This window comes from Schistosoma haematobium, chromosome 1 (genome assembly GCF_000699445.3).
Source record: "Schistosoma haematobium chromosome 1, whole genome shotgun sequence".
Classification (NCBI taxonomy): domain Eukaryota; kingdom Metazoa; phylum Platyhelminthes; class Trematoda; order Strigeidida; family Schistosomatidae; genus Schistosoma; species Schistosoma haematobium.
In genome coordinates this window covers 40,375,842-40,396,128 of record NC_067196.1, presented here as the reverse complement: position 1 = coordinate 40,396,128, position 20,287 = coordinate 40,375,842, and the positions used below count along the sequence as shown (strand labels likewise).

The 20,287-nt window shown below is 38.1% G+C and overlaps 1 protein-coding gene across 2 annotated transcripts in view; it reads left to right on the top strand.

The window, feature by feature from the left end:
• Positions 1–436: 436 nt before the first annotated feature.
• The window catches only part of ANAPC10 (Anaphase-promoting complex subunit 10), a 28,513-nt gene continuing 8,662 nt past the window's right edge, over positions 437–20,287 (top strand). Inside the window, exons 1-11 of one of the 2 annotated variants that reach the window (XM_051218201.1) lie at positions 437–638; positions 675–721; positions 758–871; positions 908–979; positions 1,015–1,289; positions 4,006–4,094; positions 4,601–4,958; positions 5,149–5,585; positions 8,147–8,383; positions 16,208–16,503; positions 19,614–19,828. In XM_051218201.1, coding sequence (XP_051074042.1) covers positions 16,441–16,503; positions 19,614–19,828 — 278 coding nt within the window. In that variant the 5' untranslated portion in view covers positions 437–638; positions 675–721; positions 758–871; ... (5 more) ...; positions 8,147–8,383; positions 16,208–16,440. Of the gene's footprint in view, positions 639–674; positions 722–757; positions 872–907; positions 980–1,014; positions 1,290–1,335; positions 1,533–4,005; positions 4,095–4,600; positions 4,959–5,148; positions 5,586–8,146; positions 8,384–16,207; positions 16,504–19,613; positions 19,829–20,287 lie in introns of those variants that run through there. The other variant, XM_051218202.1, reaches the window with a different exon arrangement.

Here is a 20,287-nt window from a genome sequence, read left to right as displayed (position 1 = left end):
TTGCTCCCTCCAGCACTAATAATTTCCGAGGTCATAGGAAGATGGTTCACAAACCGCGATCTAATAAACTTAAAGTGGGGTCCCGTTTTTCTCATCGAGTAGTCAATGATTGGAACGCCTTACCCGAACAAGTGGTATCAGCCCCATCAGTGAATATTTTCAAAAAGAAACTGGACCTTCACTGTAAAGCAATCTGTCAGGATTAACACAGGTTCGCCAACATACTATCCTTACTACTGAATACTGAAGGTGCAGAATTTTACCCAGTAAAATTTGTATTCTACAGGGTGTTACTGATTGAAACAACCTCCCCCAACAAGTAGCATCAGATTCACTGTTTAAAGCTGAATCCTAAGGGAAAATCATACTACTGGTCAAACAACTTTTAATGCCCGTTAACAAAGTCATGAAATTGGATCATGAATGTTTTGTTAACAGGTACCCGATTTGTTTTCAAGGTTGGCTAACATGATAGCAGTAAGTAGATATGACGAATGAATTGGGCTGTGGGTGCTAATTGTTACCTACTTCGGGCTGTTCTCACACATGGAAAAAACTGGGACCTTGTCAGTGAGTCATTAAGAACGTCTTGCAAGACGTTCTTGAAAGATGAAAATGTACAGGATCTCTCAAAACAGGTAATTAATATATTTGAATTCATTGGTTATGAACAGAGTTGTTCGCTTCAATATAAATATATTATTGCATCCGCACGTCAAAGGTATTATTCTCTTGTGCTTGATTGAAAGTTCTTTAGAAATCCAGGTGATTTAACAGAGAGCCAACTCTTAAACATTTCATTAGATCATTATACTACATTGAGACGTGAGCAGTTGCATGCTGCTCGGTTGGAGATCTTGCGGGCTATGAAGTGAGACTTAAATGCTGGTTTATCGTCAACTCTTAGGATAGAGGAAGAGGATGCAGAAAAGTTGCGACAAGGCCGATATTCTGAAATACCTCCAGACCGGTTACTGACGTGAGCTCTCTTTACTAATATTTATTTCTCTTCAGCTATAGAAAAAGATGTCTTGCACTCGGGATTCCGGACAAAATAGGTCGTTGTTTAAATATGGAACCGTTGTCTCCTGTTTCAGAGGAAAATGACCGAACTGTCAAGAAGCTTCCCACTACACTACAACGTCCAAATACTAAAATTGAGAAAGAAACAATTGACCAGAATGGTGGTATCTGGATTCCTGTCGGAACCCCTTTTATTTATGGGCTATTCGAAGAGAGATGTGATTACATTCAGGAATCATCATTAGCCAACTTCATACGTGCTCAAGGTAACACTTATCAAGAATACTCGTTAAGAATGCATTTTTCCCGTAGAAACATGGGGTTTATGTACAAGTCCTATCAAAAAAACACTAGAGCAATATCTCCTGCTACCTACTTTTGAGTTCTATTGCTTATTTGTCGGAGTCTCTGTTGTCTTTTTAAAGCACTACCCATCTTTGTGATTCCCTCTCAAAGTCCTTTACAAACATATTTGGACTAAAGCACTAATTTATGCAGTGTTATGAATACATGGCCTTCAATTTTTAACTAAAGATATGCATCGTAGTAACTCACTTCCTGTAAAGTCCAGTTTCCTAAGTGCGTTAATCGAAGGAACCAGTTGTTTGTCTTTTTCAAAACTTTCACCCATTAACTATTGAGTGAAAGAAATAGAATTGCGCTGAGTCTATCCATATGTGACATTTAAACCTAATGATGAGATTGAAAGTGATCATTCTTAAGATATGTGAAAGAGTGCGAAACCAACCAAGCATATTGTTTCCCATCATGAAGATCCAGACCCTTTATTCTCTTGTAAGATATTGTAAAATGCATGCAGACTTGACAATTTTTCGAATATACTGTATTGGTATAAGGAACGACCGTGAGCAGTAGTGGGTAACGAAAACAAAAGAGATATAAAAGGCAGCGGCTTTAGGTAACACCAGATAGCTTTTCAGACTAATAAAAGAAACCCGAATTAAGAAGTCAAGTGTAAGTGAAACGACTTGGAAAAAAGTCGACGCTCTTATCTACTTTCAGCCCAGACGTTCAGAATGATGAACGGAACACTTTAAGGGGCAGTTCGACTGGCCTTCAGCTACTCTACAACTACCCACCATTTCCAAACAGCCTTAATGAAACATTGAAGTAGGCCTTTCGACTTCACTGAAGTTCATAAGGCTATAGCTATTCTGAAACGAGAAAGAGCAGCTGCTCTAGATGGATTAACTACAGAGGTCTTTAAGAATGGTGGTGCAGTTCTAGCGGTTATGTTGACTAATATTTTAGCTAAAATTTGGGAGTTGGACATAATCACATCTGATTGGTCTCAATATGTGTGTGAAGGGCGTCAAAGTCATCCTGTAATAACCATAGAGGGATTAGTTTAACTAACATGGCATCTAAAATACTAGCCTAAATAATTACTGAGCGCCTAACAAAGATTCGTGAACTGCAAACACGAGAAAATCAGGCTGGCTTCAAATCTGCTCGTGGCTGCATCGACCACATATTCACCATTCGTCAGGTTCTAGAACACAGGCGTGCGACAATGGTGGTCTTCTTGACTTAGAAGCAGCATTTGGCTCTGTAGACCAGGAGGTGCTGTGACAGTGTCTGTCACTGAAAGGCGTACCTCAGAAGTGCTTAAACCTTACGAGGGCTCTTTACTCGAACACTACCTGTCGAGTCAAAGCTCTTGGCGAACTGTCATTTAATTTTGCAACGTCAAGAGGTGTCCGAAAAGACTGTTTATTATCTCCATTTTTGTTTAATTCCATCATTGACTTAGTGATGGATGCAACGTTTTTGTCGACTGAATTATCGGGGATTGATCTCCTTTCAAGAGGTGCACTTATCAACATAGAATACGCAGATGACATAGTCCTATTTGGTGAGAACACTGATAAAATTCAGTATTTTGTTAGCACTGAGCAACAGTGCTAGGATGTTTGGGATGCGTTTCTTGCTCTCTAAATGAAAGTTGTTGTTCCAGGACTGGCCTGCGTCAACACCTGAACTAAGGATAGCGAGTGAAGTAGTCGAACATCTCGACAGCATTTATCTTGGAAGTCTGATCAACCCTAATGGGTTGGTGTCTGACGAAATTTCAACACGGACTCGAAAAGCTCGTCTAGCTTTTCTTAACTTACATCACTTATGGTGAAGGCGAGATACCCATCTGTCAATTAAGGGGCGAGTATACTGCGCAGCTGTTCGTCCTGTTCTACTTTATGGCTGCGAAACGGCCATTAAGGGTAGAAGATACTCGTAGGTTACTACTGTTCGACCTCAGATGCCTTGGAAATATTGCTCACATCTGCTGGGATCACTGGGTAAGTAATAGTGAGGTTGGACGCAGGGTGTTAGGAAAGCGTTTTGAAACTGACCACATCACAATATGCTATCGTCCTAAGTTGTCGCTTACAATAATCGGCAAGTATTTTTAATGTAGTGCTTTATGTGTAGTACCCCATTCTTGAGATGATTATAGCTGAATAGTCGGCACTGTTGCATTTCTTTTGAGATTAATTGCGAGTCACAAGTCTTTGAGAACACGAGTGGATCACCCAAATTAACCCACTTGATACACCTACATTATGTGTTCACCAGATGTTTTCATCAGGATATTTGTAGGTGTTCTCTGTCAGACGAATACTTGTTGAGATGACATAAAATACCAGGAGGTACTGAACATTTCTTTTCTAATATCGGATTCGTGTGGAATATACACCCACAACTACACCAAGGATCGAACCCAGAACTTGTGGGATCAATAATTGACCTTTAGAGTAACTTAACAAGCGGAAGGTAATACGAGAACTGAGAAGAGATGTTGGGTAATGTCTCTCTACTAAAACTTTAGGAACTACTTGTTATGCTCTTTAGCTTTGGGGTAAGTATGGTTTCTGTGAACATGTCCTAGACTTCTACCCATTTATTTTACAAATCACTTTCACTATTTTCTTTGAATTTTATTTTATCTCATTTTACTGATAGCTGTTATTTCACAAAGACTGGGTTTCGAAGGACATGATGATGAAATCTCAAGTCTAGATACTACATCATCCATCCAGACTCACTCAGAGGTATACATATACAACCGTTCCTGTTTTTTTCTTGTGGTTTATTGTGATTTGATAGTATATCCTGCATAAATACCGAAGAGCCACCAAAATTATTGCTTACTTCAAAGTTATTCATTCTTTTTGTGTATCTATTTTTAGTGATATTTTACATCAAAATGTTTAGTTTCATCGACATGCGATGTATAACTAGATATAGGCATAATGTACTGAAGAATTTAGATCACTTCTTTACCTTTCAGAAGTGTGTATTACGTTAGCTTATCACTCATTCCAAAATCGTTTTGTAACATGTTTATTGTCAGCTTCAACTTACTGTTCTTGATTAGAATCAATAATGTGACATTTGTTTGATGTACATATTTTTACGAAGTTGCGAATACTATGAAATACATTAATAAATAAACACACCGATTATGTTCACATATAATTTAACTTGTTGAAAGTTTATTTACGAATAAACGCTATGGTAATTTGTATTTCGATTTCTTGCGTATTTACTTTCGAAGGTTACAACTAGCCATAATCAAGAAGTCAAAGTGGAAGAGTCACCCAGAGCTTCTGAACAGCTTAATAACTTAGATAGTGACTCAAGCAAAATAAGAATACAAACAAGCCCTTCCAAGTGTTTGGAGATCCTGGATGAACCAATTACTCCTAGTAGTTCCGCTCTTGTAAGTGACTCAGAAACACTAGCTTCTCCGCACTTTACTCAGAGCCTTAATTCAAGTCCTGCACTAAGTCTTGCGGATACTCAATCACCATCCTTTAAAGCCGTTAATCTGAACCGAAAACATAATCATACAAAGAGGAAGATATCGACTCCTGCTCCTGTTTATCAAAACCAAGTGGGAGAGTTCACTTCAGGTATTATCTTATTTCATTGTTATAAATTTTATTCAGTCAATACACTGATACACTCATAATTTATCCAATTTTGTATCTTGTACTCATTATGAGAGATTTGTATCTCAGGAGGGTTTTATTGACGTACGCTGATGTCTCTTTTATCGTTTACTAATAATGACTCATTCGTTTTCATATTCAAATTTAATAGCTCTCAGTCCCTCAATATCTACCAATCTCAATAATGATGAACTTACAGATACATCTCAGTCATCAGTTTGTGTGGCTCGACGATGGAGAAGATCTCTTCTGTCAGCACTTTCTACGGTGTACAGCCATCGTCATGCTTATGTGTTTATGCATCCTGTAACTGAAGATATAGCTCCCGGGTACAGTACTGTTGTTTATGAGCCAGTGGACTTAACGTCCCTTAGGCGCCGTATGGAGTCGTCACTCAGTTACTTGATCAGTTCTCAGCAGCCTTCTGCTCTAAATCCATCTGTTTCTTCTTATCGAGTTATCATTGAGATCGCAAGACGTTTCATTCGTGATCTTTTGCTAATGTTTATGAATGCAAGAATGTACAATAGTCAAAATCACGAAGTCCACCGAATGGCTGGGGAGATGTATCATGACGTCATTAGTGAAGTAAGTGGTGGATCTTTATCATTTACTGTCAAGCGGTCATAGTGAGGAATTGCATATTAAAAAAACTAAAACTAGCTGTCCGATTGGGTAGTTGGAGTATGCGTAATATTTTCGACCAGTGGTTGTAAATTCTGGATAACATGACTCAGAACCTAACGTAGTAGTTAAGACGCAGTTATTCTTGTTAGCTCTTACATTATCTCTTCTTGTATACCTCTTCATCCCTTCTCGAATCATTCCCAGTATTTAGTCATTTTCATTGATACTGCGTCATTTTGATCCCTTCACTGTTTTTTTAAGTATTTTTATTTCATCTCTGTCGTGGTATAGTATGGTCACTTGGGCTAACACACATTTGTATCAGGCTCTACGTCGACTGTAACTTAGGGAATAAGCCCATCATGACGAAAATGGTTTCAGATGTCTATCTAGTTCTACCTTATTCCTTACCCATTCCTTAATTTGTTTCAGTTGGATACTTACTTCAATATTGTGTATTTTATTTTGTAGCTATTGTGTATAGTTTTCATGTTTCCTTTTAGCTTGTTAGTATAAATCATATAAAAATGCGTTAGTTCCTTAAAATATCATCATAGCCTTTCTAGTTATTCTTTTATAGGGAGAGGATGTAAAGATTGAGTAAGATAATATTTGATGTCCTTTTAGTTTGCTTTGGTACATCCGGTTGTTACTTATTTTCCCAGGGGAATATATATATAGCACCAATCAAAATTTTTTGTCTGATTATCCAAATTAGTTCCTGTTTCCCACTGAATTTATCACATGTGGCTAGAATTGTGAAGACATAAGTGGGACACTTACTGCCCACAATTTTTGTTCACTTCAGTACAACTCGTCTTTTGTTTGTGTCACTGAAGACTACTACTGTGAATGGACCCTCTGAGAAAAAACAGTTATTTATTATTTCCTAGACGTGTTTTCATTTAGTCATATTAGATTATGGATTACATCAGGAGTGAATACATGATTTTATCTCGTCATTTCAGACTATCGAACTCTGAAAGTACCACTGACCATCTTTTGTCGTTTCTGAGAGTTTAGTATTTTGTGGTAATCACGAGTCCGAATATGTTATATCTTAACGTTCATGGCATGATGTATACATTAGCTCTAACATCTAGGTTCATCTTGAAATTTTTGGATTTTAAATCCTTTCTGGTGTTTAAGTCCCATTAAATAAGACGAAATATGTCCGGTTTTAATTGTTTCTACTGGTTAGTTACATCAAAAATGGTTCAGGGTGATCTAACAAAGAAGTAACAACGAGGCTATGCGGTTTAATCAAAACCTTTTTGGTATATAATTAGTTATAATGTCATCCTCGAATTGTAAATAGTTTATGATTAGTGTTGGATGACATTTTCTATTATTTTATCTTAATGCTATTTTTGCGCACAGTATTTTGCCGACTTTGGTAGTTCTAATAGATAGTAATTTTATTTGCAACCTTTAACATTCACAGCTCTGTGTCACTTCAAGTAGCTTCAAGTAATATTTCTCTATTCTTTACATCAGTTCACTCTATTTCCCGTAAAATTATGTACTCAACAAGTTTTCAGTTCTCTTTTGTTGAGCAACTTAGTAATAGCATATTGAAATCAGGATTTTTTAAATGATTGTAATCAGAAATTTTCCTTTTCGAAATTACGGATAAACTGGAATACTGTGCTTTTCATTTGCCGAACACATATTGATATCTTTCTGTTATTAAAAATCAGTACGTATAAAATGCTTTGCTATTAGGTGTATCTGCAAGACAAATTTTCGAAAATAGTTGTCATATTTCGTTTTTCGCGAAGTTATGATTTGTATAATTTGATTGCAACGATCGGAAAATACCTTCAATGTGAGAACAGGTCTATACGATTAGATAAAGTGGACGATTCTTACACACCAACACTTTAACGATGGCAGTTACAGGGAAAAAACAAAGGAGTTGAAACTTTGAAAAGAGCATTTACTTCTCAGGAAACGACAATTATATGGGTAGTTATCACGGTATTTATTGTATTATGCTATCGTTTTGTACTAGGTTAATGGGCATAGACTTAAGTTTCGTAACATTGTCACATTGCAAAATCCGTAATAATATCTAGATGTGGAAGGTCACAATAATACTAGTTTGAGTTAGTCCGAGCACCTGTTCCATATTTTCAACTACCAGGATTTATAGTCAAATCCTCCTACAACATGTATGGCAGGTCTGTACCTGGTTTCTGATTTATTCTTGATTTTTATATCACGATTGTTTTGCTCATTTGAAGTGTGCACTTTGTTTCATAGATCAGATAACCGTTGTATTGTGATTGTGTGAAGTCATAAGTATTCTTTTTCTTCATCAAAGACGAGTGTTTGTTTTGTCATTGTCCTATTGATTTATTTTTGTGGTTGTGCTATCCTCTTGTTTGTCATATTGCTGGTCATGACTCCATGTTTTGTGAACTTTTTGAGAGCGTTTTGTTGGTGATAATTAGTTATAATTAATAACCTGACTTTTCCAAAAGATTGATTTTCCATATAAATCTCTTGAAACTTTGCAGCTTCAACCTCTTTGGTCTATTATGGCTGAGGATATTCCAGGATTCCCATCTCTGCCTTTATTGAATCTAACTCCTCCACAGACTACGCGTTCCTTACAGCAATCTATTGTAGTGTCGACTGCCCCAACTACTAGTCCTTCACATCCTGCTTCATGTGTGCTTAAAGATGAGGAGTCGAATGCTAGCAAGCAGTCTTCTAGTTTTTTCATCAAGCAAAACAAACGTTCTGCTCCTGAAGTAAGCGTATGCACATATATCTTACGTTTTCTAATCTCATTGTTTTGCAGTAGTAAAGCAGTGGCTTTATGGTTAGGTCGTTTGATTTTCAGCCACTAGGACCAAGGTCCAAACCCCATTACATCTACTTCGGTCCGGGGGATTGCGTAGTGTCATTAAATCTTTCAATTAGAGTGTAGCTTTTACCCAAATAACTGTTAAATGAGTTGGCTAATTTAATTTTGTTTGTTTGGTTATAAGAGTATCAGTTGAGAGAATGTGTGTTATGTTGTTCCGTGCGTAGTGTTTCCAGTGCTATTGACTTCTCATGAACCCAAAAGGGTCAGAAACAGAATATATTTTAAGAGTCTTGGAAATGAGCAAAAGCACATGAGCTTGTGTAAAAAGTACATATGGAACTTCTAGCAGCTGGATTTACCTTCTAGCACAGATTTTTTGAAAATAAACTTATCACCATATTCGAATTTGTTTTGGATTGTGCATAAAACCGTTAGGATTTTATTCTCATAATAGTTTGTCTTCTATTTTTCGAATAATAAAGACTTTGCATTAGGATTACGCACTAGTCTGACCGTAGATCCAGCAATCACTGGAGTTCAGAAATACAATTCTGCTCACGTATTACCCGCTTCTTACTCGCCTTTGTTAGTACTGAACATTCTTTTGAGTGTTCTTCCTTACCACAGGCCTATGCCTTTACTACTCCTTTCTTTCATAGACATTTTTGTAAATACCATCAATGAAAACGTATAAAAATGTTTTGATTGGAAAAGAGTTGCGTATGAGTTGCCTTGTTTTGGAGATTAGGGGTGAATAATACTTAGGATTGTTTTCCAATCACTGCTAGGTAAGATGGAATCAAGATTTATCAGTAGTAGGACATAATAATTTAGTTGAGTTTGGTGACTCTGATCCATTTGCGTTCGTTTTTCGAAGTCCACCACTAGGTGTTTTATACCTTGATAGTTACTAAGCGTTATTGTGGCTCAAAAGATTGTTTCTCTACCGTTTGGCTTTTTATACTAATAATTGGAAAGTTTAAGCATCGAAGATACGATTTGAAAAGATGTAAATTAGTGGGATAAAAACAACAAAACAGGGTATGAGAAACTTATAATCTTAGAATTGAAACAAAGAATTTATGCACGTGAGCCATTCCAAACGGTTTTGAGTCATGTCATTCAAGGTCTGTAGTCGATAGTTACGATAAGCACACAGACCTCAACCAGGCAGCCTATACATACTGACATGGCTAATTCCAATTGTAAGTGACTGGATTGACTAATGCCATGTTTTGGTTTGGCTATCCTTTAACAAACAACATCGCCCACAAAGGTAAGTGGTAGTTCGGTATACAAACACATGTCCCAACCACCTCAGTTGGTGAAAATTTACTGCCTCATCAATCGATTTCCCATCCTCATCTGGTATCACATACCTATCCCAGGGATTGCTTACTCCGTGGTACCAGATTACACAAGCAATTCTTTGAAGACACTTTTGACCAAGTATCAGTAACCTACGAACATCCTCTTTTCTTAATGGCCATGTTTTACATCCATAAAGTAGGACGGAGTGAACTCGTTTTTTGGTTGGGAAACAGATATCTCCCCTACCCCACAAGTTGGTAAAGCCAATTGAGCCTTCCGAATCCGTGCCGAAGTTTCACCAGACGCCAGACCATCAGGACTGCTGAGACTCCCATGATAAGTAAAGCGGTCGATGCGTTCAACTACTTCACTTCCTATGATTAATTCAGGTGATGACGCAAGCCAATCCTAAAGCAACATTCCGCATTCGAAGAGAAAGAGCTGCATCCCAAACATTCCTGCATTGTTGCTTAAGGTGGTCAGAGTACTCTGCATTTTGTTACCGTCTTCACCAAATAGAACTATATCATCTCGTATTCTAAGTCAACAAGTAAATCTCTTGATAGATCAATCCCTTAAAATTCAGATGATGTGTGTTATCTCCAAAAGCATGTCTATGATCAAGTTAAACAAAAAATGGGAAAGTAGACAATACCGTTTGGAGTAACGAACTCAGATGACAGTTCTCCATAAGCTCTAACTCGACCAATGATGATCGGGTAGAGCTTGTACAAGGTTAATGTACATCTTTGGTACACCTTTCACTGGGAAACCTTGGTACAGAGTCGAACGCCGCCTTGAGATTAAGTAATACAACTATAGTCGGGCGTCGAAATGTGTGTTTTTGTTCCGGAATCTCCCGAAGAGTGAATATTTAGTCTGTACATCCGCGTTCAAGCGATCTGAAACCAGCCTGATTTTCTCGGGTTCGCCTTACACGACCGGTAGATAGGCTACGAAGCGCTATTGGGGCTAATATTTTAGACATAGTATTAATTAAACTGGTTCTTCTACAATTGTCACAAAACCATTGTTGACCTAATTGTAACGAAAGGTCAACCGACTAACACAAGACTACAAAGGCTAGATCCAATAAGGTTGAATATTGCGAGACGAGAATTCGAAGAATTGGTGGAACTTGGTATCATAAGGCCATCTAATAGTCCCTGTGCATCCCCGCTGCATATGGTTCCCAAAAAGAATGGAGAAATCAGGCCATGTGGAGATCATAGAGCCCTTAACAAGCAAACTATGGCAGATAGATATCCGGTACCGCACATCCACGACATTACTACCGATATGGAAGGTGCCACGACCTTTTGAAAATTGATCTTGTTCGGGCTCATTACCGCATTCCCGTGGCGCCAAAAGATATGCCGAAAACGGCTGTAATCACTCCATTAGGGTTATTTGAGTTTTTGTGAATGCCCTTTGGATTAACTAATGCAGCTCAAACCTTCCAGCGATTCATTGATCAAGCTGTTAGAGGTTTGACGGGAGTATACGCGTACATCGATGATTTACTAGTAGCTAGCACTACTATGGACGAGCATATGACGCAGCTACGACAATTTTTCACGTGACTACGGGGACATGGCATTTCCATAAACGTTGAGAAGTGTGAGTTCGGAAAGAGATCCTTGCAGTTCCTAGGCCACACTAACTTCTCAAGGTATTACGTCAATCTCAGCAGAAGTCGATGTCATCAGAGATTATCCGTTACCCGACTCACGGATGAGGTTACGACGATTTTTAGGACTAATAAATTATTACAGACGCTTTATTCTGAATTGTGTGGCACTACTGCAACCACTAACGGACCCGTTACGGGGACATGCCCGGACATTCCGTTTATTAACGGAGGCGATACAAGCATTCGAGAACGCCAAGAAGGCACTAAACAAAGAAACGCCACTAGCTATCATGACCGATGCATCGGATGTGGCGGCAGAAGCCGTTTTACAACAGTTAGTAAATGGCACGTGGGAGCCGCTTTCACTTTTTTTCGAAGAGATTGAATCCTATTCAAACGAGATATAGTACTTTCGGGAGAGAATTACTGGCAATTTACTTGGCAATAAAACAATTTCGACATATGGTAGAAGGTATAAATTTTACTGTTTACACGGACCACAAACCACTCACGAAAACACTAAGAGCAAAGCAAGATAATTAGTCCCCGAGGGAAACCAGACAGTTGGGATTCATTTCCCAGTTCACATCCGATATACAATATATTAAAGGCCAAGAAAACGAAGTAGCTGACGCACTATCAAAAACAACGATAAACGCGCTCATTACAAGTGGAATCGATTATCACGGTCTGGCAAATTTGAAAGATAGAGACATCGAATTAAACAAGCTAATATCCGATGACACGACATCATTATTATTCGAAGAGGTTCAGTTCGGTAGCACGAAAGTAATAAGTCATTTATCGACAGGCCGACCGCAACCATTCATCCCGAAACCATTGCGACAGAAAATATTTGAAAGTATGCACAACATATCGCATCCGGGAATAAAAGCTAATTAGCGAACGCTTCGTATGAATGAACATGAATGGCGATGTGCGTAACTGGATAAAAGCATGCAGGAAGTGTCAAAAATTCAAAGTAGATCGTGATACTAGCTCCGCAATCGGTTTATTTTCTCACCCAGACACTAGATTCGAATATATACACATCGATATCGTGGGACCACTGCCAGTTTCGAATGGATACAACTATACTTTTACATGCATCGATAGATTTACACGATGGCCTATAGCAGTACCGATAACAGACGCCTCAGTTGAGTCTGTAGCCAAAGCCCTAGTCGAAAATTGGATTTCTTACAATGGCGTACCAGCAACTATCACAACCGATAGAGGAGCCCAATTTAAAAGTCGACTCTTCCAGCAGCTTATAGATCTCCTCGGAATTAAACGTATTCGAACGACATCCTACCATCCAATCGCAAACGGAATGGTTGAACACCTGCATAGGCAGTTAAAACCGTTCCTCATATCTGTCATTGTCAACAACGATTGGGCTAATAAGCTTCCTCTAGCTATGTTGGGTCTAAGAACAACAATTAAACAGGATATGGGATGTTGTCCAGCTGAGTTGGTATATGGGACTACTCTACGTTTACCCGGAGAAATTTTCGCTTCATGTAAAAGTGTTCCAACTGATGTAGCCAACTACGTGCAACGCTTGAAGAAGCACATGAACGATTTTAAAATAATACCCCTAGACTACAACAACGACGAGTGTTCATACCGCAGGAACTACATAATTGTACTCACATATTCATTAGAAGAGATAAGGTACAACCACCTCTGCAGCCGAATTACGACTTTCCATTTAAATTGATTACGAGGACAGAGAAGACGGTTACCGTAGAAAAAGCTGGGAAAATAGATGTAATCAGCATCGATCGAGTGAAACCAGCTTTCATCGATAGCGATTTTTAATCGACAAGTACAAACCCCTCGAAGACGGTCGTACCAACGAAACACGGGTCTCAAGAATCAACGACGCTAGCGCATCAGAATGAGGAGACTCCGGTAACGACAAGATCTGGTTCTGAACAGTATCTCATCAAGAATTCGTACATTGAGTACCTTCAAATGTCTACGGACAATCATAAAACTGATCATATCCCTGAATTGTCTCCCCACTATTCAGAAACTCATAGTGATAACCAATTCGGAGGAAATACCTACCGAATGGATCCCTTGTTAGAGTTAGAATTAGCTAAAGTACGTTTAGCTCAGACAGAAAGAGAAATTGAGTTAGAACAGTTACGTCAAAAGGGAAGAGAACATTATAATCAAGTTGTGGTTGACAAGACGATAACGTATGAGTCTACATCTGCCTCGCATGCAGTTGATGTTCCTCCTGGAAAGGACTGGGTAACAATGATATCTATAGGTTTAGACCTACCAAAGAAAAAGATCATAAGGTTTGATGGCAACCCTATGAACTATTGGAGCTTCATACGGAATTTTGAGGACTGTTTTGATGAGAGCGTTGGATTCCGATCTAGGTTAAACTATTTGATCCAGTATTGCGATGGTGAAGCTAAAGCTACTATTGTTCATTGCTCATTGCTCGAGCCAGAAGAAGGCTATCGTAAAGCGTTAGAGCTTCTCAAGGAAGCATTTGGTCAGAAGCACATGGTAGCCCATGCACTTATTGATAAGATGCTGAACATCCCTGCTATTAAGGGGACTGATCCAGATAATTTGAGAAGACTGTCTCGTGAGATGCATATTTGTGAGCTAACACTCGCGCAGATGAACTATGTATCCAATCTTAATTCTACAAAGACTGTCAAATGCATGTTTTTAAAACTCCTACTACACTCGCAAAGAGAATGGGTTAAAGTTGCATGTAGAATTCTTAAGAGAGGTAAAGAACCTTCATTCAAGGACCTCTGCGAATTTGTAAAGGAACAGTCAGATATAGCTAATACCAGATACGTCCTACTTGTCATCCGCGGTAATAATAGTGATAAAAGGGATGTTGGCGTTTCGAAAGGGAAAATTAGTGCAAATTACAATGCAGCAAGGATATCATATACGAGTACTAGTGATGGCAACGTCCCCTTATGTAGTTCATCTTGTTTGGAGTGCTCAAGCAATCCTTCTTTAGATCAATGCCAGAAGTTCAACGACAGAAATGTTAGAGAAAGGAAAGAATTCGTCTTTAGGCATAAGTTATGTAACGTTTGTCTGAAGGCAAACCATGCGGCGAAAAATTGTCGATCACCGAGGTCACGTGCTGTTGAAGGGTGTGGCTGGAGACACCATACTCTGTTACACGAGAAGCGGGAAGAGTAGAGAGATAGTAATATTAATGCCCACATTAATACCCAACTATGTACGGAGGAAAGTGTTGAGTGTGTACAGAAACAAGTAGCATTTGCAATAGTGCCTTTATTGGTAAAAAATGGAGAAAAAGCAGTACAGACTTGCGCTTTCCTAAATAGTGGCTCAGACGCTTCGCTTATTACAGAAGATTTAGCTAGAAGGTTGGGTTTAGAAGGAGATTCCAAGACGATTTTATTGAAAATGCTGGATAGTCAGTCCACATTTCATTGTAAGGAGGTCCGACTAGGAATTTCCTCCTTAGATTCATCTTCATCATTTAGAATCCCAAATGTATGGACAGTTAAGAGACTTCCTATGTTGCGTCGGACGGTACCAACGACATCTCAGATGGTATCATGGTCTCATTTGCGCGGTATGATCCTTCCAAGTGTTCGAAACGAAGATGTCAAAGGACTGATAGGGTACCTTAGTAATCTGGGCCACGACTTACACATACGAATTCGATCTAGAAACTCATTGCACCTTGGGGTTCCGAAATCTTCTGTTAATACGTGGGCTACAGTGTTCGCAAACTTTTCTAAGTTAGGCTATTTATATAATTGATCTAATCTAGTTACTAGTTTATCTTTGGACGATAGATAATTTATAATACTCATATTTCTTGTGATCTCACTGTAAGGTCCGAATAACGTCCACCCTAAAGGAGTTTTAATAGCGTATGGTTCGTTAGACTTCCCCGCTCTTTCCTCTTTTATCTCATGTGCCTCAGGTACATTGCACCCTATCGAAAGATCATTTGCGATACATACAATTAACATTTGAAATATCAATTTCACATTATTCTTACGTAAGGACTCTGCAGTTGTATTTTTTGGCATTAATCTAGTATAGCTAATATTTCGCAGTCACTTCAATAGGATCGTGAAGTTATGTACTCAAGATGTCCGGACAGAAATAATTATTGCACCATAGAGCTTACTTCCTAAATAAACGGTTGTAAAAGCTTCATCTTCACTAGTATACTGAATTCAATTTCATGTACAAAAATTTGTTGCTAAAAGGTGCTATTAAGAAACTTAAGTTTTAGTTATTTATTTAAACTTTTCACATATGTTGATATTTTGATCACCATTTGACTAAATCTGTACGAAATAAATTCTCATGACACATGAATCATATTTATTAACGATGAGAAAGTTAGTTTATGATAATCAGGAATTCACTTGAATTCTCATCTTGAGCTGACTCGTCCTCATTCACCATTCTTGTAACAAATTTCAGGATTTTATTAGTTTTGTAATTATCTGAGAAATTAAAATTTAAACAGTACAGGCTTTTGGCTTGTCAATCTAACCCAAGCTTCACCAAATAATCAAGATTATTAGATTCGTAAACAATTTTGTGCCAAAAAGTTCTTCAATTGTGTTTGTCTTGATTTTGTATATAGTGAGAGTATGAGTTATCCTAACAATTTCGCGTCTGTATACGTGATGTCCAATTTTCGTGAAGCTGTTCTTACAGATCTCTCAGTGTCCCTATAAAGTATGGATGAAATCAATGTTTTTATTCGTATTTTTAGAACATATGTTTTCTTTTGTTTATGAAGCTCTATATTTCTGTTTCATTTTTTTTCAGGGTTCGTCTCCTTCTAGTCCACTGCCTCGTAAACATCGTCATTCGTCTGGAAGTGATTCTGCAGTCGGAGCTATTACAACGCGATCTAAATAAAGTTCATGTCATTTTGTATCTACGTTATTAAAGTTATTGTAAAATATAATATTATTTCTTAGTTGGTTTTTTGTATATTCGGTTTTTTAATCTTACAGTTACGTAAACACTTTATATGTTTTATCTTCTAGAATTTATGAATGCCTTTTAAGCTGAAAGCCATATCCAATTTCGATGTGACGAAAGATGAACGCGATGGAAAAGTGAGTGTTTTTATTCCTTGTTAACTAACCTAAAATCATTTGTATGCGGTGCAATTAATGGATTAAGAGAAATAAAAAGTTGGGTAACCGATATTTAGTTACATACTCCTCGTGAAACATAGGCCGCCGGTCAGGATTATCCAACCAACTCTATCCTGGGCTCTCCTTTCCAGTTTATTTCAATCACTGTTCATTCCTTTGATATCTGCCTCTGATTCTCGATGTAATGTGTTCTTTAGGCTTCCTCTTTTCCTTTCCCCTTCAGGATTCCAAGTTAGCGCTTGTCTCGTTACGTAGTTTGGTGATTTCAGCAATGTATGTCCTATGCACTTCCAGCGTCATTTCCCGATTTCCTCTTCATCTGAAAGTTGGTTTGTTCGCTCCCACAGTAGGTTGTTGCTAATGATATCTGGTCAACGGATTTTGGGTATCTTGCGTAGACAACTGTTTATAAATACTTGTACTTTTTGACGATGGTTGTGGTATTCTCATAGTTTCAGCTTCGTACACTGGAATTGTCGTGATGCTCGTGTTGGAGATTCTGAGTTTGATTTTGTTTGACAGTTTTTTTGAGTTCCATATGTTCTTCAATTGTAGGAATGGTGCCCTCGCTTTATCAATCCGTACCTTTACATGTGTATCAGCTCCTCCTTGTTTTTCTATGATGCTGAGTTTCCGCCTTTTCCATTGTTTCTGCATTAAGTGCGATGAGGTTGGGTGGTATTTCAGGATCTTGCTTTATGTGTTGTGTATTTTGAGGTTTACTGATGCACAGAACGCTGCCATGCTAGTTGTTTTCATCTGTATTTGTTCGTGTGTATAAGATAGAAGAGCTGGGTTACGTACGAATTCCAAATCGTCTAGTTGTATCTAATTTGTCTATTGTATTTCGTGCTTCCTTTTTGATGTAGAGATTTTCGTAATCCAGTCAACCATTGGAAGAAAGGGAAGGAGAGGGAGAGAGTAAGCAGCCTTGCCTTACTCCAACCCTCACTTGAAATGCATCTGCCAACTTTCCTGCATGCCTTACTTTACACTGCAGTCCGTCGTATGAAATTGAAAATCTCAGGTACACCATAGTGTCGAGGAAGTTTTCATACGGTTCTCCTATCCGCGCTGTCAACTTCCTTCTCATGGTCATTGAAGTTTATGTATAGTGACGAGTTCCATTCAACCGATTGTTCAACAATGATCCGTACTATCGCGGTTTGGTCTGTGCACGACTAATCCTTACGGAATCCAGCCTGTTGATCTAGAAGTTGGATGTCTACTGCGTCTTTCATCCGGTTTAGCAACACTTGAAAACGTTTCCTGGTACTGACAGTAGTGTGATGTCTGTGTAGTTCTCACATTTGCTCAGATCACCTTTCTTTGGTATCTTGATGAGGTGTCCTGTAGTAAGCCCATTCAACTACTGTATCATTTATGTGCTCACTGTAATTTACACACTTAATCCACTATGTAAATTTCTGTGTGCGTCTGATTGAACACATGTTGCACATCAACTTTAATCTATTCTCGCATTGGTTGTAATACACAGACAATCAATAATTTATCCACACTTGATTATGACTCATAAATATATATAGATTTTTAACACTCAGATACACACACATTCTTGGTTTCACTGTGTGCTTGCTTTCTGTACGCTTGCGGATCTTATTAATCTTTAACAATAAAATATCTCTACAACTGGTGTTCAGGCTTCTGAATAATCTCGAGTAAATCCATAACTCTACTAGGAGATTTAGCCAGCGTTAAATACTTAGTTAACGGGATATCATTTATTGCAGTCAGATATAAGGGAAATTCGCCTCTACAGTCCTTCCCAGTCTATCTGTGGCACTTGTTATTCCTCTCAAATCTCCCTGGATAAAGCGTGAAGCACGTATGCAGTTGCTTCTATGTCTGACTTCAGAGCTTCAGGTGCTATATTATCAGGTCCTGCTGCTTGCCCACACTTTATTTGTCTGATGACCATCCTGATTTCGATTGTTGGTGGTGCGACATATATAGGTAGACTTGTGTGTGCTGTTTCATTGTCTGGTGGGTTCTTTGGGGCTAGTCTATTCAGGAGTTTTTCAAAGTTCTCTACCTATTTATTGCGCTTGTTCTTGAATCTTAGTGACTGTCCTGCATTTTTTGTTTTTGACTAGTCGCTCTGATTCATTATGTTTCCTTGCTAGTTTTTTCGTTGTATCATATTTCCTTCGTTTGCAGCTTATTCCGCTGTTGCTGCTATGTCTTTCACGTATTTCAGCTTGTCAGCTTTAATGCCCCTCTTCACTCTCTTGTTTGCTTCTGTGTATTTGGTTTGTGCCTTGATTTTCTCTGTTCTTGTTCGATTGTTGTTAACTACTATCTTCTTGTTCTTCCTTTAATCTTGTCTAGGGTGTGTACACGTTTTTGTAGGAATATTGTGCCGCCTATTATCATTTGGTTGAATGCACATAAACTTGTGAATCTGTCACCATTCTCGTTCCTTTCTCCCAGTCCATGTCATCTCATGGTATCTTTATACCCGTTGTTGTCCATTTCGGGCTTCGAACCAGGACTAAATCTTGAAGGGCTGCGGATGGAATTGAGTAACTGATAGAAGTTCGGTAAATCACTTTTATAGATCGATTATTTGAGGTGTCGGGTATAATGTAATTCATTGAAAGAGAATTAATTACCATCTTTTCTTTTTTTACCTGTAAGAAGAAATTATTTGATAGCTAAAACGGCGTATTTTATTGAGTGAGAAATTAAAGGTTTGTAAAAGTTATAAAGTAGTTGTGCTTGTTATGTTACTTCTGTAGTTATTTCAATAGATGAGATCATGAGTCGATTGAAGCTATACCACCATGAAAAACCTGAAACACTGAACGGTCGTTTCGTCGTATTGTGGGACTCCTCAGCATTGCGCATCCACGACCCCGCCTCTAGGTTTTCCATAGTGGTTTAGCTTCATTTAACTCATGATCTCAACTATTGGAAATTACTACAATCTCCACAAAACCCCTTCTGATACTTCTGTAGTTGTCAATTATTATGGTGTACTACTTTTATAACTACTTTATTTTGATTATCAGTAGCTTACTCATAAAATTATTTCTCAATTTCACAAGGTTCGTGATGTATGTGATCATGCTGTTTGGAGTCTTTCTTCATGCAAACCAGGTCATGGTATCGACCAATTGTTGAGTGAATCTACTGATACATTTTGGCAATCAGATGGTCCACAACCACATTGTGTTAATATACAATTTCCCCGAAAAATGGTTCTTTCAAAATTATGTTTATACACTGATTACAAAGTTGATGAAAGTTATACACCTAGTAGGTCAGTGTTTAAAGTAAAATCTGATCTCACATAATACTTTTTGTGAATATACATGTTCATAATATAAATTGTGAGCATTATAATTCATGACAATAAATATCGTAGTCAATGTAGTAGATAACTTCTATACGTCACTAAAATTATCAAAAAAATAAACATAAAAACAGATGTTTGCGCCTATATCTCACTCAAATACCTTCCTAACAGTTTATCAGGGGATTCATTGGCTACCGGAACTTGTGCATGCAATAACACTAGATGAGGAATTATATTCGGTCTCAGTAATTTGTAAACAGTGTATTTACTCAGGATTTTAAATAACTTAGGTTCAGATATCAATATTTGGATATTAGGAATCTTCGAGTGGATATATCTGCATTTCAATTCAGGTTGTTCGCATGGACTCTAACTCGGCTTTGGGGCGATAGACTATAATTAGTGTATCAGAACCCTGGTGAA